The 14283-nt window shown below is 41.6% G+C and overlaps 1 protein-coding gene across 4 annotated transcripts in view; it reads right to left on the reverse strand.

Annotated features, from left to right (window-relative positions):
• DOCK4 (dedicator of cytokinesis 4) overlaps window positions 1-14283 on the reverse strand; it is a 343934-nt gene that overhangs the window by 37699 nt on the left and 291952 nt on the right. For all 4 annotated transcript variants that reach the window (XM_084810752.1, XM_084810753.1, XM_084810754.1 and 1 more), the window contains 5 exons: window positions 11632-11692; window positions 7813-7906; window positions 5344-5492; window positions 3998-4084; window positions 1865-1969 (listed from right to left, as the gene is read on the reverse strand). In XM_084810752.1, coding sequence (XP_084666878.1) covers window positions 1865-1969; window positions 3998-4084; window positions 5344-5492; window positions 7813-7906; window positions 11632-11692 — 496 coding nt within the window. The remainder of the gene's footprint in view (window positions 1-1864; window positions 1970-3997; window positions 4085-5343; window positions 5493-7812; window positions 7907-11631; window positions 11693-14283) is intronic.

The raw sequence follows: 14283 nt of genomic DNA on the forward strand, positions 1-14283 counted from the left end.
GACCAATGGCTAGGAATGCTGGGAGTGGTAGTCCAAAACATCTGGAGGGCACCAGTTTGGGGAAGGCTGCCTAAAAGGTACTCAGTTGCCTCCTTCTCCAAAATCTTCTGCATGGCTGGGCATTGTGACCCTGGATTAGCAATCCATCTTGAGAACCAGTCATGAATCCCACAGAAATCGCAAGGTACTAGGCAGCAGTGGCCAGTGAGATAGTGTGATGGGTAGGATGGGGTAGAAAGGGGTCACCACTACAGAAGACCTGAAGGAAGGGGAAGGCAGGCAAAACATGGGAAGCAGTAGCGGTTCTGGGAACCTAGACACAGGATGGTGCAGGGATGTCACAGCCCACAATGCGTGCTCCTAGGCAGGCCGTGGCTCTATATCTGCACAGTGCTGAATTCAGCCACCCTGGCTCTACCACAGCCTCTTGTCTCTGCTGGTAAAAGTATGTAGGCTATTCTTCCACTCAGCAGTGGCAGCCTCCTCCCATCCCTTTCTAATATCACATTACCTTACCAGCCAGCATCAGTCTAAGATCTTGGAAACCCCAATGCCAAGTGAATTGCTCAATAGCTGTGCTGACAGCTACAGATGCTAAAGGATCTGTTTCCATTCCAGTTTCCTGTATCTCTGTTCAGTAATGCTCCACTTGCACAAGAACCTCGCCATTTCTATATATGACATGATTTTCCTACATTCAGTGTGTTCTAAATAATATGCGCCTTTAGCATTTCCTTTTTATATTTTTTTTCCAGCAAAACAATGCACTCTTGTCGTTTTTCTGTAGATCTTTATCGTGGTTCTCTATGATTTGATGATGCAATTCTCTTGAAAGCAACCAGACACTGTTACCAACTTGGCAACTATAGGAGCAAGAACTGTGGAGAATTCTTATTATTTACGATCGAGCCACTTTACGTTGCTATGGTATCAGGAAAGATTCCTTGAAGTAGATATAAATACCACAACTCAGGTCAATTTTATATTCCTGGAATGGTTTTTAAAAAAGGACTCATAAACAAGCATTGGGCTAAAAAGTTTCAATTTGAGGGACCAGCATGAGCCTTTAAATTGCTTCAGGTGAAATTACTCTGGTTTCCCCCTTCTTTAGTCACACTTGAGCTACTAATTGGTTGACCTTTCCAACTTACCTAACTCAAACTCTCTACTCCCTATATTTGTTATCATCCAACCAATGAAACAACTGAGGGAGTGACAGAAACGAATACCTCAACAACATCAAATAACTTTCAAGACAACTCGTAAGGGGAGACGATACCATATTATGTTTAAAAAGTACAAAATTAAACCCCACAGCAGTCACTGAGCGTATGTGAGGATCCCCAGCTTTTAGTGGAGTATCCACAGCTGTTCCATATGTGGTGTGGACAGAGGACTAAGAGCACAGTCTGCATAACACGCACTGCCTATTCATTCCTGCCCCGCCCAGGCCATCAGTCAGATTCAGAAACAAAGTGGAGGGGAGACAAGGCCTGAATCACACAAGGCTGTTAGAACGTCTTTGACCCTGAGGTTCCAGTCAGTGACTAGAAGAACTATTACAGGACTGTAGGGGAATAAGTTATCTCATATGCATGGGAAGACATCATCATGAATCAGGGCCAACCTTGGCAAGAAGCAAGGTGAAGCAATCTGCTTTAAGTGACAGAATTCAGGGGGACAGAGAAAACAAGAACTGATGTTAGGATGGTTCAGGAAGAGTTCTTAAAGTGTTGGCTGTAGATTTGGTGGTGGGGAGGAGTCATTTGATGCTCTGCTTCAGGAAGTAAAATATTTTGACACAGCACCATCGTGAATGAAGACCTTTAGGTAATGTAAGTAAAAAAAAACTTTCTGTACTCACCCGTAAGAAAAAAGGAAACTTTTTCCCATAAAATCCAACTCGGAAAAACTCTGGCTCCAAACGCTGCTGATCCATAATTTTATCATACAGAGAGGCTTCCATCACCTGTGTAAGATTGAATAAAGTTTTTTGTTTAATCTTTAAAATTCTTCTAGAAAGTAAAATATTTCAGGATAGCAAAAACATCAAATATAGACAATAAAATTGTGACCTGACATAAATATTCAAAAGTTACTTAGGGATGATCAGAGAACCAGCATTGTGTAGCGGAGACAGCTTTGGATTTGTTACTAAGAACTAGTGCCTGCGTTTGTAGTTTTCCTCCTCCCTCCCAATCCTTTTTCCTTTTGTGTTGTGTCTTTTATATTGCAAGCCTGCTCTTTGTTAGCCACTCTGGGAGTTTTTGGGGTTGAAAAGTGGGGTAAAAATCCTTCAAACAACTAATAAATAATAATAAATTTGGACTAGGACATCTGGTGAAGCTCAGTGGTCTCAGTTCCCATCCTTGGCATCTTCAGGTAGGGTTGGGAAAGACCCCTGGAGAGACACTGCCAGTCACTGTAGACAGTACTGAGCTCAAAGGACCAATGGCCTGGCTCTGTATAAGGCAGCTTCTTATCAATTTAAATTCCCTCTCAGTCGTGAATCTCACTGGGATGCTGGGAAGATAAAATGGGATCACTCCATGTCCATCACCCTGAACTTCTTGGAGGAAAGGCAGTATATAGAGGCGCATTCATAACTAGCAACAAAAAAGTTATGATAGTGATACATTACTTGTCTCAAGGTAACAGGCAGGACCATATAAACACAGAGCAGCGGCAGCTGGTGCTCATTAGGGCTCGTGGGGCAGAGGGCAGGGCAGGGCTTGCATTCATACTTGATATTCTACTGAGATGTCAGAGGAGGGCAGGAGAAGATAATGTGTTGCAACTGGCAACGGCATGTCATGCATTGGAGCAAATGTACCGGGTTGTGGGGGGATTTCTCTGCCACAAGTGGGTGGGGGAGAGGCAGAGGGTCACTGCCCCATTTGCCCCAAATATAGAGCCCGCTCTGGAAGTACTTATTTCCATGCTTAGGACAGTATCAAAAGCTGGCAGTTGGCCAGTGCTTATTAGGTTGTGCTAGCACAATCTAGAGCAACTGTGAAAACTTGAAACTAGCATTTCCGTAACGGGACAGGTTAGTGGAGTTCCCTTCTGCAAGCTCCCCCGATTTGTTCTGTTCTGGGAGTTTTGGCTAGCGCCCAGTTGCTCTAGGAAATGCTAGCTTGTCATTGCGCTAGTGGTGATTCCCGTTAGCACAAGGGCAGCTCTGGGTACTGCCCTTAGTCTACCCACAGGAATGCTATCTTTATCTTCAGTGTTGCTCATATGATTCTGGAGGCCAGTGTGAGCAAAACACTAAGAACCGCCAGAATTATCAAGGGGTTTTCTGCGCTCTGTTTTTAATTTGGGGGAATGGAAACAATTTTAGAGTTACTATCTCAGAACAGGCAAAGGCTTTGAAACACATGGACAAAGGCTGAAAGTGCTGGGCATCTCTTGCTTAGAGAAAAGATTCCACATTTTCAGATATCAAAAAGGTATTTTATATAAATTCACTTCATACACAGCGAATATAGCAATAATTATTTGGTTTCCCAGACAATAATAATAAATACGGGCTTGAATAATAATGAATATAATGGTTATCAGTGTCTACATGTCTACTCAAAGGAAGTACCATTGAGTTCAGCAGGGCTTACTCCCAGTAAGTGGGTATAGGATTGCAGCTTCAATATAGTGTAGCAAATACACAGCATTAAAGAATATGGGTTAAAAAATATAGCAATGGAATAATTAAAGAGTGGCTCTAAAATAACTTAAGTCGGACACGACTGAACAACAACAACTGAACCAAAAATGTACTGGAAAAGCAAGTTTAGCTTTGCCATTTATTTGTTTTCTTCATATATCTTTCCATAGTTGGTTGTTGTTTTTTGTAAATTAAATTAAAATAAAATAAAATACTTGCATCATGGTTTTAGTATGAAAGTTACATTGAGAAAATTAAATTGCTGACTTGCTGACTAACATTAATCTGATTTTTAATAGAGTCCTATGACCAAAATGCATCCAGCTTCATTACCCGCATCTTGCTGAGGTTTCTGTAGTCATAATAGCTTTCATATTGCTCAGCAATCTTCCTGCATAAGATAATGCCATTTTCCCAGCACTATAGACAAACAAGGAAGAGGTATGTTTAACACAGAGAAGAGTCTAAATGCTTTTTAGCTGCATCAAACAGATTTTCAAGAGTCTCCTCTTGGCAGTACAATCTAACATTAACCAGCATTTTCAGAGAACATTAACCAACAGGCAGAGAACAGCTGCTTATGAGAACTGACAATATGGTATTACGGTCTCTTCTTTTTTAGGATCACTGGAATGCATTCACAGGTACTGGGGATGCTCGATAATAGTACCTACTAGTGCAAAATACCCAAGTTGTCCCTACGCATGTACCATGTTTCAAAATGCACGGCAAACTGATAGTTAACTAAATTGACCAATCACGTGGGATGCAGATGTCAGAAATCAATCCCACAGCTGCAGGCCTGGAATAGAAGGCTTCAGGTTTCTTAAAAGCTTAGCTCCATCGTTACCACCAGTCCTAGTCATGGGAGGCAAGTGTGCACAATCCTATTCAGACTTTTTATAAGGTACCCTTCTCCGCTGACCTGATGCCCTCCAGATATGTTGGACTGCAACTCCCACAATTCCCAACCAGCCTGGCCAATGGCCACACTGGCTGGGAATTATGGGGAGTTCCAGTCCAGCACATCTGGATGATGCCAGATTGTGGAAGGCTGCTCTAATATATGTACAATGGGGGATTGGGTGGTGCTGCATATGGTGGTTTAATTAAAAAGATTTAGTACAACTGATAAAAGCAACAGAATAGGGCATAGAGGGAAGAAACCAACAGTGTCAATGCAGTAGTGCTATTGATGTTGTGCTAGCATAAACCAACACTTGTGCAATGCCAGTAGTGCTTTCTAATGTGAAAGATGTCCAGGAAACTGTCTGGGGAAACCCACTGTGCTAGCTAGCACTACTGACATTGCACAAGCGCGGGTTTACGCTAGCGCAGCATCAATAGAGCTAGTGCATGGACACCACTGGATCCTTCACAGAAGCTAGAAATCATGGGCCAAATATTCATCATCGATTCTCTAGGCAGCTTCATCCTCAGCTTTCCATGTTTACAAGGCAGACGTTACATTAGTAATAAACCTAAGCATGCACTGTTCTACAGATTTGATCAGTTCTAAGGGTCACAGCAATGAACCATCTCAGACTTCATATGAGGATAAAGTAAAAAAAATAAATAACTCACAATGCATATTAAATGTGCTGTGTAATAAATTAACAACTTAAAAGGCAAACACTCTTAACAATCAATTGTGTTTTTTTTAACCAAACCCCACTCACTTTTCCCCTGTCAAAATTCTGGATGATAGTGAGATGAAGGTATTCTTTGCGCTGCCACTCTGTCTGCATGGGATAGTTCAGAAATTCTCGCAGTGGCCGGTCTGACCATTCCAACAGCTCATCATACAGCAACAACGTATAGGCAGCCTCTATCATGTGTTACAAGTAAACATGAAGCAAATTTAGTGCAGACACATGAATAGAAGAAAACAAAACTCATAAAATAATAAAAACATCGCAATTCTTTTACTATTTTGTATTTAACATTATGGCTGTGTTTGGATGTCATGGTTAACTATGGTTTAATGTCATACGAATGAGTTAAGCCTCCCCATCCTGGATTCACACTCTCCCCATTTACTCCCCTCCTCCTTCTCCTCCTCCTCCTCCTCCTCCTCCTCCAAGGTCAGCTTTCATTTCTAATTCCACTTAACACAGTTTAATGTTACATCAAAACCCTAAACCATGGTTAATTTTAACTCGGGTTTGTTGAAAGAAGCCAGTCCCAAGTTGGCTTGTTTCAAACAAACAAGTTAAATTTAACTACAGTTTGTTGGATCTGGATGACACAGTGAGCTGTGAAATCAAAAATGGAAGCAAAAGCTTCTGAACTCCTCCTCTTAGCTGTGCCAGAGGATGAGGTCGGGGGGGGGGAGCATAAGAGCATGGAGAGAGACTTCGCTTATTTCTGTCACAATAAACCATGGTTTATTGTGATATCCGAATGCAGCCTATGCATATATATTCACATATTTATTTGCAATGAAGTGTCTTCTGAGGGATGCCATAGCAATCTCTTATACAGATGCTGACATACACATTACAAATGAAAAAAAATCCACAGGCCTTCCATTTTTTATCATGTAAAAAATAAATAACAGATAACTTTTTTCTCCTACTGAAGCGTTCAATATTGTCAAAAACATCACTCATTCTAAACAACACAACTTGCAGCTATATAAATCCTCTTGCATCCAAAGAAAGCCAAAGCCAACAAAAGACTAACAGGTGTGAATTATGATGCAGAAACTCTGTTTTATGGGTAAAAGGTCAGACAGCAAAACATGTATAAAAAATAAGGAATGGAAACCATTACCCAGGTCTCAGTAGGGAGCACACCAGCACACTCGAGGTCAAGTGTATCAAGCACTACTACTGTTTCAATGCTATTAATTTCAATCCCACACAAACCCTGTGAACTACATGGAAGGTGCATAGCAACCCAATTTGCAATTGTCACCAAGAAACAGTACTGGCTGCCAGCTGTTCAAGGGAAAATTTAAATTTGACATTAAAAGGGAGGGGCCCTTGCCAAGAATTATTGGCACATAAAACTGGCCGGAAAAAGCAGATAGTGAGGCAAAACTAGCAGCTTGCAGAGATTCCAACCGAGTTGTTTCTGTTCAAGAATAATAAGGCAGATACTTGATATTTTCAAATATTTTACATCAGAGTGGAGATATGAAGAAAAGGTAAAATTCACTCCAGCATGTGGCAGGAGGGCATTCTCAACACCTGGGATGTTTCTAAGGAAAGCCCTTCCTGAAGTGGGGTAATTTCTGCTCCCCTCCCATTGTTGGAGACAAAGGAGACCTTCACCTGAAAACTGCCTGTGCAAAGATAAGCTATTCTCTTCCCAGGTAGAGGTACATTGACCAAGTATCTGACCTATAGATCTGTCCTCAAGCAATGTCTTACAACACCACTAGAACGAACACCTTAGGAAATTCTGCTTTATTATTCAGGCACTTGCCTTCCTCTCTGAATCCCTCATGGTGCTGAGGTGTCCAGTCCATATGATAATTACTCCTGGACATCAGCCAGACCCAGGGATGGGTATTCCATGGGACAAGGTGGCCTGATTATTTGTGTCAAGCAGCATCATGCAATTAAGAAGGCAGTGAGGCCCCATCCCTGATGACACCAGTTTGGCATGAGGCTGCTGAGCCCTGTACACCTCCATTACACAGGACCAAGGGATGTATAAAGTCACCCTGTTCACTTTTTACCTTACAGATTGTTTGAATGGCACGAAGGAGCCATTCAAATACAAGTTTCCCAATCCTTCACACTCTGGTTTGGAGGGAAAGGAATGCGCCACAAGTTCCTTACACTCTGTCCCTCCCCCCGTTCGATCCCTTCCCTCATTTGAGCAAAACATAGCTTGCTGTTACTTCCAAAATGGCAAACTGTGATTTGCACAAACCACAGTTTGCCTACAATCCAGGGATTGAAACCCAAACTATGATTTCAATCCCAACTTTAGATACACTGAAGGCGTATCTGAGAGGAAAAAGTCTTTCCCATGCTGGTTTCTTCCACTCAGCCTTGTCACAACCAGCTTTGATCCAGAAAACACAGATGCCAACTTGAGACCCAGGAGCATTTCTTACTCCTCTTTGCACCATCAATATGCATTACTAATGTTTCAAAAATATTTTTGCCCAGATTATTTGGTGAAAGATTTACCTGTAAAATTTTGTGCTTTTAAGTGGAGATCATATAATTTATGTATATACCGAATATACATCTCCTCCTTGTTCAGTTCTGTTTTATAAAAATTCTGGAATAAAAACATATTGTGAAACACAATTTGGTTACAAAAGACAATATAACAATAAAAGACAAGCTTTTTAACCCATCCCTATCATGAAAATCATTTCCCTGTCCGAAGAGATTTCCTTTCAATGGGGGAAAGATTTCAAAAATTAAAAATTTATGTATGTTTGTTATATATTGGGAATATGTTGTGTAACAGAGTATTTGTGTAACAAAATTAATTAAAACACTGAATTATGAATCTTGGATGTGTACAATTATGCTATAAAAAGAGGTTTTCAGATATCTGCATAGATCCTTATAGGTAATTCTTTTCCATAGGTTTGTTCACACCTGTAGTTTACATCTGTGCACTGGGAGAACTCTAGATTATGTAATCCATAGAGGAGTGGGGGAGGGGGCAGTAATCTGCTGTACAGCCTGTCTGCTCCTTAATGCATACAACGCCGGAATGACTGCCAATTGGCAGCACTACGCATTGATATTGCTATAGTATTGTAAATAAACCAGTTAGGAAAGATAAACATGATGCATTTAGTCATCACTGGCGCTCAAAGCTGAAAATGGAAAAGCCGCTACTTAATAAGAGGCCTGTATTAAGGTGCAGCAATTAATCTCCATGGAGTTTCTTGTCTGTACGGAATGTAACAAAATATTTTGTATGAGACATTACATTTAATACAATTTTAAACTGATGATGTTTTTGTCTTGATCTATTATTTATAGTACACTTCTCAGCTGCCCTTAGAGATCCATGGAACCATGGTGAAGGGGAGTACAATTTTTAAAAAAATATGTTTATCCAAGGGTTTTTTTTTTGTATTTAACAAATGTGCATACATTCTAAGAATCAGGTATTCCCAAGGGGAAAAGTTCAGAAAACTGTATATAAGACATAATCTGGAAATGCAGCCGCAGAAAAGTATTATGAGCATTCAACCCTCAGCCAGGTTGGAATGCAAATTTTGTATGTGCCTGGTTTGAATGAACTTATGTGGGTGTAGAGCAGGCCTGGGCAACTTGTGTTCCCCCAGATGTTTGGGTTTATAACTCTCATCATCCTTCACCATTGGCTAGGATCAGAGTTATAGCCCAAAACATCTAGGGCCACAAGTTGCCTGTCCCTTGTGTAGAGGCTATGTGAGTTAGGGGAGGAATCTAATGTCCTGGTTGTGTAACTTTATAGTGCAAACTCCCATCTGGATTTTGCATTCTGATTTTGTGTTTTTCATGAATATTTTTCTAACGGGAAAAATTGCATCAGAATAACCTTTACAGCTAGTTCACACATGCATGTACATTCATTGATGAATGAAAACCACCACTGTTTCTTTGCCATGACTCGATGATTGCCATGTCAACAACCAGCATGTGTGAATGAGCCATCAGAGATAAAACAAGTGTGTTTTCTGAGAAATGGTACACACAGCTGGTTTTAAGACAGTACACTGAGGACTAAGAAAAGTCCTCAGGTGAAACTCTTACCTAAAGGGAAGAGGGGAGTAAATGTAGAAATATATTCACAAATATGGGCCATAGGGCTTTAAATCCCTAATCAGAAATGTGCATTGAAATGTCTCTGCAGTCATGCTAAAGGCAGCTTCTTTCACCTTTCCATCAAAAATTGCATGCTTTGAAAGATCAATGTATTATCACTCCAGCTGGTGATATTTACAGAAATTTTCCTTTCATGCGGGATCCAGGTCAACCACAAAAATCATTGCAAAGCCTCAAAAACTGTTTGGTTGATTGGTCAGAAGAAGCCACGTTACACCATGTTGGGAGTGAAGCAGGACTGCAGAGGTCAACGACGCTAAACCAAAACTAGCATTGCTGCCTCTTATGTTTTCAAAGGTCAATACTGTGGTTGTACCCCAAAAAGGATTTGCAGGACTGTAAAGCCATGCCTGCATGCACATCAAGAAAATCTAATCTGAGACACCTGAGGAGCAGGTGAAGTTTCTTTCAAGCATCGTGAATGCTAAAGTATAGTCCATATTGATGGTTTCAAGACAGAGAGAAGAAAAGAATAGAGCAGTCTGAGCCCATGGATAATCTAAGAACAACAAGCACAACCTTGCAATTAAAATGTCACCAAGGCTTCACAGTTCTTACTCTGATGAGCTCTCGCTGTTAAGAAAATGGTTAAGAGCTTATTTGGCTCTTCAAATAAAAGGCACAAGCTTGGACTTTTCACAGACATTCTTCCTTGAGCTCTGTTACTCCATCTTCTGTACTGTCCTTTATGCCAAAGGCTTTCCCCTGGGATTAAACAGATGGTTGTGGACATTTGGATGAACATTTTGATGAGGGATTTCGAAACTGGCAGGAAACCACCATCAATTTATGCTACAGACTGTGAAAGTACCAGCATTGGGTCCGGGTTTAGAAATTGCTGAATGTACACCTTGACCATTTTAATTTAAGAGTTGTGAGGCTTATCATAGCATAATTTCAAAGAGTTACAGGAAAGCTACAGAAATGTGGGGTGTGTTTCCTAAGGAAAAAAATAGACCAGTAATGTTTTGAAAAATAAATAAATTAGACCCAATAATATATCAGCTGCCTGAGTTTGGTTCAGTTACATTACAGTGAAAAATATCAATATGTGTGGGTTAGAAGAACCCACATATTTTAGAAGACAACTACAGCTTGGGGTGCCACTTATTTTTTTTCCTTTTCGTTCTGCCCCCTCTTCTGTTGTTAACTGCAGCTATTGAAAACCACTGAGAGAAACTACAGCTACTGCTAATCATGCAGCATGTAGCTCAGAGTTATCTTTTTATGTACTCTAGTGTAAGCACATCTAGCCCCAATCCTGCACACGGTGCAGGAAAGGAGAATTAAAACTTCCTCCTGCCATTTGCTTCCCAAAATTCTCCCCTTCTCATGGGGGGGGGGGAAAGAAAAATGTATCCATTGGTTTCACTAGAGTAAATAAAAAGATAATCCCGAGTTACGTAATTAGCATAACGTGTAGTTTGGCTCTGAGCTTCCCAGTCTTATTAAGTTGCTAGAGCCAATACTGAAGGCTCAAGCATGCCTGAAAGCTATGTTGTGATGCCAGGACCTTATTCCACAGGGAGATACAGATACTGAGCACATGATCAGCAGTATGCTGGTTCATTGCTACTTCTCAAGATCTAGAAGTGTATCCCCGCACTAGTGATTATTAGGTGGAGGAAATACATTCTATGTATGCTCGTAGCCTTGCTTCAGCAGAGTCACTCCGGGGATTACTCAGTGCACCTCAATCCCTAAAGAGAAGAAGCAACTGACCCTGGGGAGGTGGAGGTTGGGCAATGCTGTTTGCAAAGACACTACTGAGGAGCAAGGATTGTAAAAGGACCATCCCTGCTTCCTTCCCCCCACCCCACCACAAAGTAAAGAAGAAAGTCATGCATGTGTTAGGAGTATCCCCCATCACCAGGTTTCTACTTCTTTTCCACCTCCCAGCCCGTTTAAGATAAACCCACCCACACCCCATAATATATAGACTAGGCATCTGTATTTTTGCAGGCATGTCACTATATATTCAAATTTAGCATGCATATTTTATGATTCCATAATAGGCTTTGAATTCATTGGCATACATTAATCCTGCAGTAGAATTTGTCATTTAAATCCCAGTCCAGAATCCCAGTAGCTTCTTAAAAATATGCTCCTTATCTAAGCATTCAGATTGTTACTGTGAAACAGTAAGATCTCCCGAGCCAAAGAGATACGCACCAACAAGCTGACAGTACAGCCAATCTTTTTGCCATCCACTTCTCCCATTTTCATGCAGTCCCTGGAGGTGGGTGGGGGAACAAATCAGACCAAATAATGTGCAGAACAATCAATTATGTGCATCAGATAAAACAATGTATCCAAGGAAATTCTGTACTAACAGATTCAAATACAGATTGATTCAAGAATGTGTAGCAGCTGGTACTGTAACCACAAACCAAGTGCAAAATAAGATAACTGATGACCAAAAAAAATGTATTAGAGTAAGCCAACCTTAAACTAAAAGCATATGTAGCTGCAATAATCACATACTCTTCCTTGTCTGTGCCTGCCTTCATTTCCCTCGCCTTCTTCTGTTGACTCCCTTGGGTTTTATCCAAGTTAGTCCTATGTAGAGCAGACCTCTTGAAATGAATGGGCCTTAGACTAACATTGGTACAACCCCTAGTGTCTATTTTACAGAGTGTAAGCCCCTTGGGACAGGGACCTATCCTATTGCTGTAAGTAAAGAACTGTGTACATCAGCCTTCCCCACCCTTCAAATGTTTTGGATGACAACTACCAGCATTCCTGACCTTTGGTCATGCTGTCTAGGGCTGATGGAAGTTGAAGTCCAAAGCATCTGGAGGGCACCATGTTGGGGAAGGCTGGTGTACATTAATAGCACTGAAGTAATCGTTGTTGTCATCTAAAACTGGACAGTTATCCACATTTGGCCACAAAATAATTTACATATTTTAAATAACTTTTATCATCATGAAATCAACTTAATTTGCCTTACAGTAAAGCAAAATATTATTTTAAATGCCACTGAACTGCATGTATGCCTTGCAATCCCTTCATGGATTGGCCACCAGGATCCAACTAACAGGCCAGGATCCAAATAACAGTACAAAGGCTTCTGTGCACCTAAGGGTGCTTTGGGCTGCTGTTGTTTCTTTAACAGAAGTTTCCTGTTCCATGGAAGGTTACTTCTGAAACAGAGAGGACTTTCAAAATCAGGTTAGGAAATGTCAGAGGGAGTTGCTGCTTAAAGGAAAAAAATATCCCACTAAGCATGCTCAAGACCTTGGGTATGCCTAAAGCAGATTTTTGGATCCAGGCCACAGAATCTAATCTTGAGTAATTTAACTATGTTATGAAATAGAAAACAAGGACAGCAAACATTATTCGAATCTTCACCTTTCAAAGGCACGCAGTGAGATTGCCTCAGAACCTACGACTGGAATTCAAGATATATGGGTTCGTGGCCTCAAATTAAAAAAAGCATGCAGTCCTAGGCATGTTGCCTTGGAAGCAAGTCCCATGGAATTCAGTGATGCTTACTCCCAAATGAATGGACAGGGGAAGATTGCAGTCACTCTCTCTACACATGGCCCAGCAGTAGAGTGGGGATATGAACATGAACTTTGATGCAAGGTAGTGTACTGCAGTGGCTAAGACATTGAGTAACATCCTCTGTTTGATTCTTGCCTCTGGCATGAACTTAGTAGAAAGGCCTTAGGCAAGCCCCTCTCTCTCAGCCTCAGCTCCTCCCCTCATCTGCAATATAGGAGATAATAATACCACCTTACTTTACAGGATTGTTGTAAGGATAACAACAAGGTAACGCATGTGAAGCGCTTTGAACACTTGGAAATGCTAAACAAGAGTTGTTCTTGTTGTTGATGACGATGATTTATTACCTTATATATGCAGTCCCAAATGCAAAACCAGAGGTCTTTTCTGTTGTTAAGTGTAGGGCATCCAAAGTGAGGTCAGCCACAGTAAGCTGCCCAGTAACTACCACCAACCCAACATTTGGAACCTCCACTGGGTTCTGAACGTTCGGTTGGGAAGGGCTGTGGCTCAGTGGTAGCACATGCTTTGCATGCAGAAGGTCTCAGCTTCAATCCCCAGCACCTTCAGGTGGGGCTCCATCTCCAGGTAGGCAGCTCCAGGTAGGGCTGGCCTGCCTGAAACCCTGGACAACGGCTGCCAGTCGGCGTTGATAATACCAGGCTAGATGGACCAATGGTCTGACTCAGTATGAGGCAGCCGCCTGTGTTCCTTAACTAAAAAATTAGTGACCACAAGCATAGCTGGACGTATGTAACAACTTCAAGGCCATTCCTACTCTTTGGATTCAGACGCTCTGTGGCTTGCAAGACACAATGGAGACTAGTTTCACTTGTCTCTCAGGTCTTTTGTCTGCTTTGTCTACTTGTCTTTATATTTTCTGGCCACAGACATACTTTCACTATGCTAAAGGAACAGAGCCTAAGAGAACTAACCCTCTGTCCTTAGCTGTGCCTGCTACAGCAACCCATACAGATGCTAACAGTAAGGAGAGGCTGCAATGCCTCCTGTACAACAGGGTTGTGGCCCTCCTGATGTTGTTGAACTACAGCTCCCATCACCTTTGACCATGGTGGCTGGGGCTGATGGGAGTTGGAGTCCAACAACATTTGGAAGGTTCTGCACAGGATCCACCAGAAAAGGCACAGCGAGGGACAACTGGCCACTGACACCACTCATGACATTGTACAGCAATTGAGATCAGGGCCAGCCCAAGACATTTTCCTTCCTGAGAGGGAGCAGCAAATGGCTCCTCGCCTTCAAGACAAGGTACCCAGAACCCAAGAATGATCAAGTTATTTTGGCACTGGAGGC

This window comes from Heloderma suspectum, chromosome 7 (assembly GCF_057233095.1).
Source record: "Heloderma suspectum isolate Gila_16-S chromosome 7, 16-S_ref, whole genome shotgun sequence".
Classification (NCBI taxonomy): Eukaryota; Metazoa; Chordata; class Lepidosauria; order Squamata; family Helodermatidae; genus Heloderma; species Heloderma suspectum.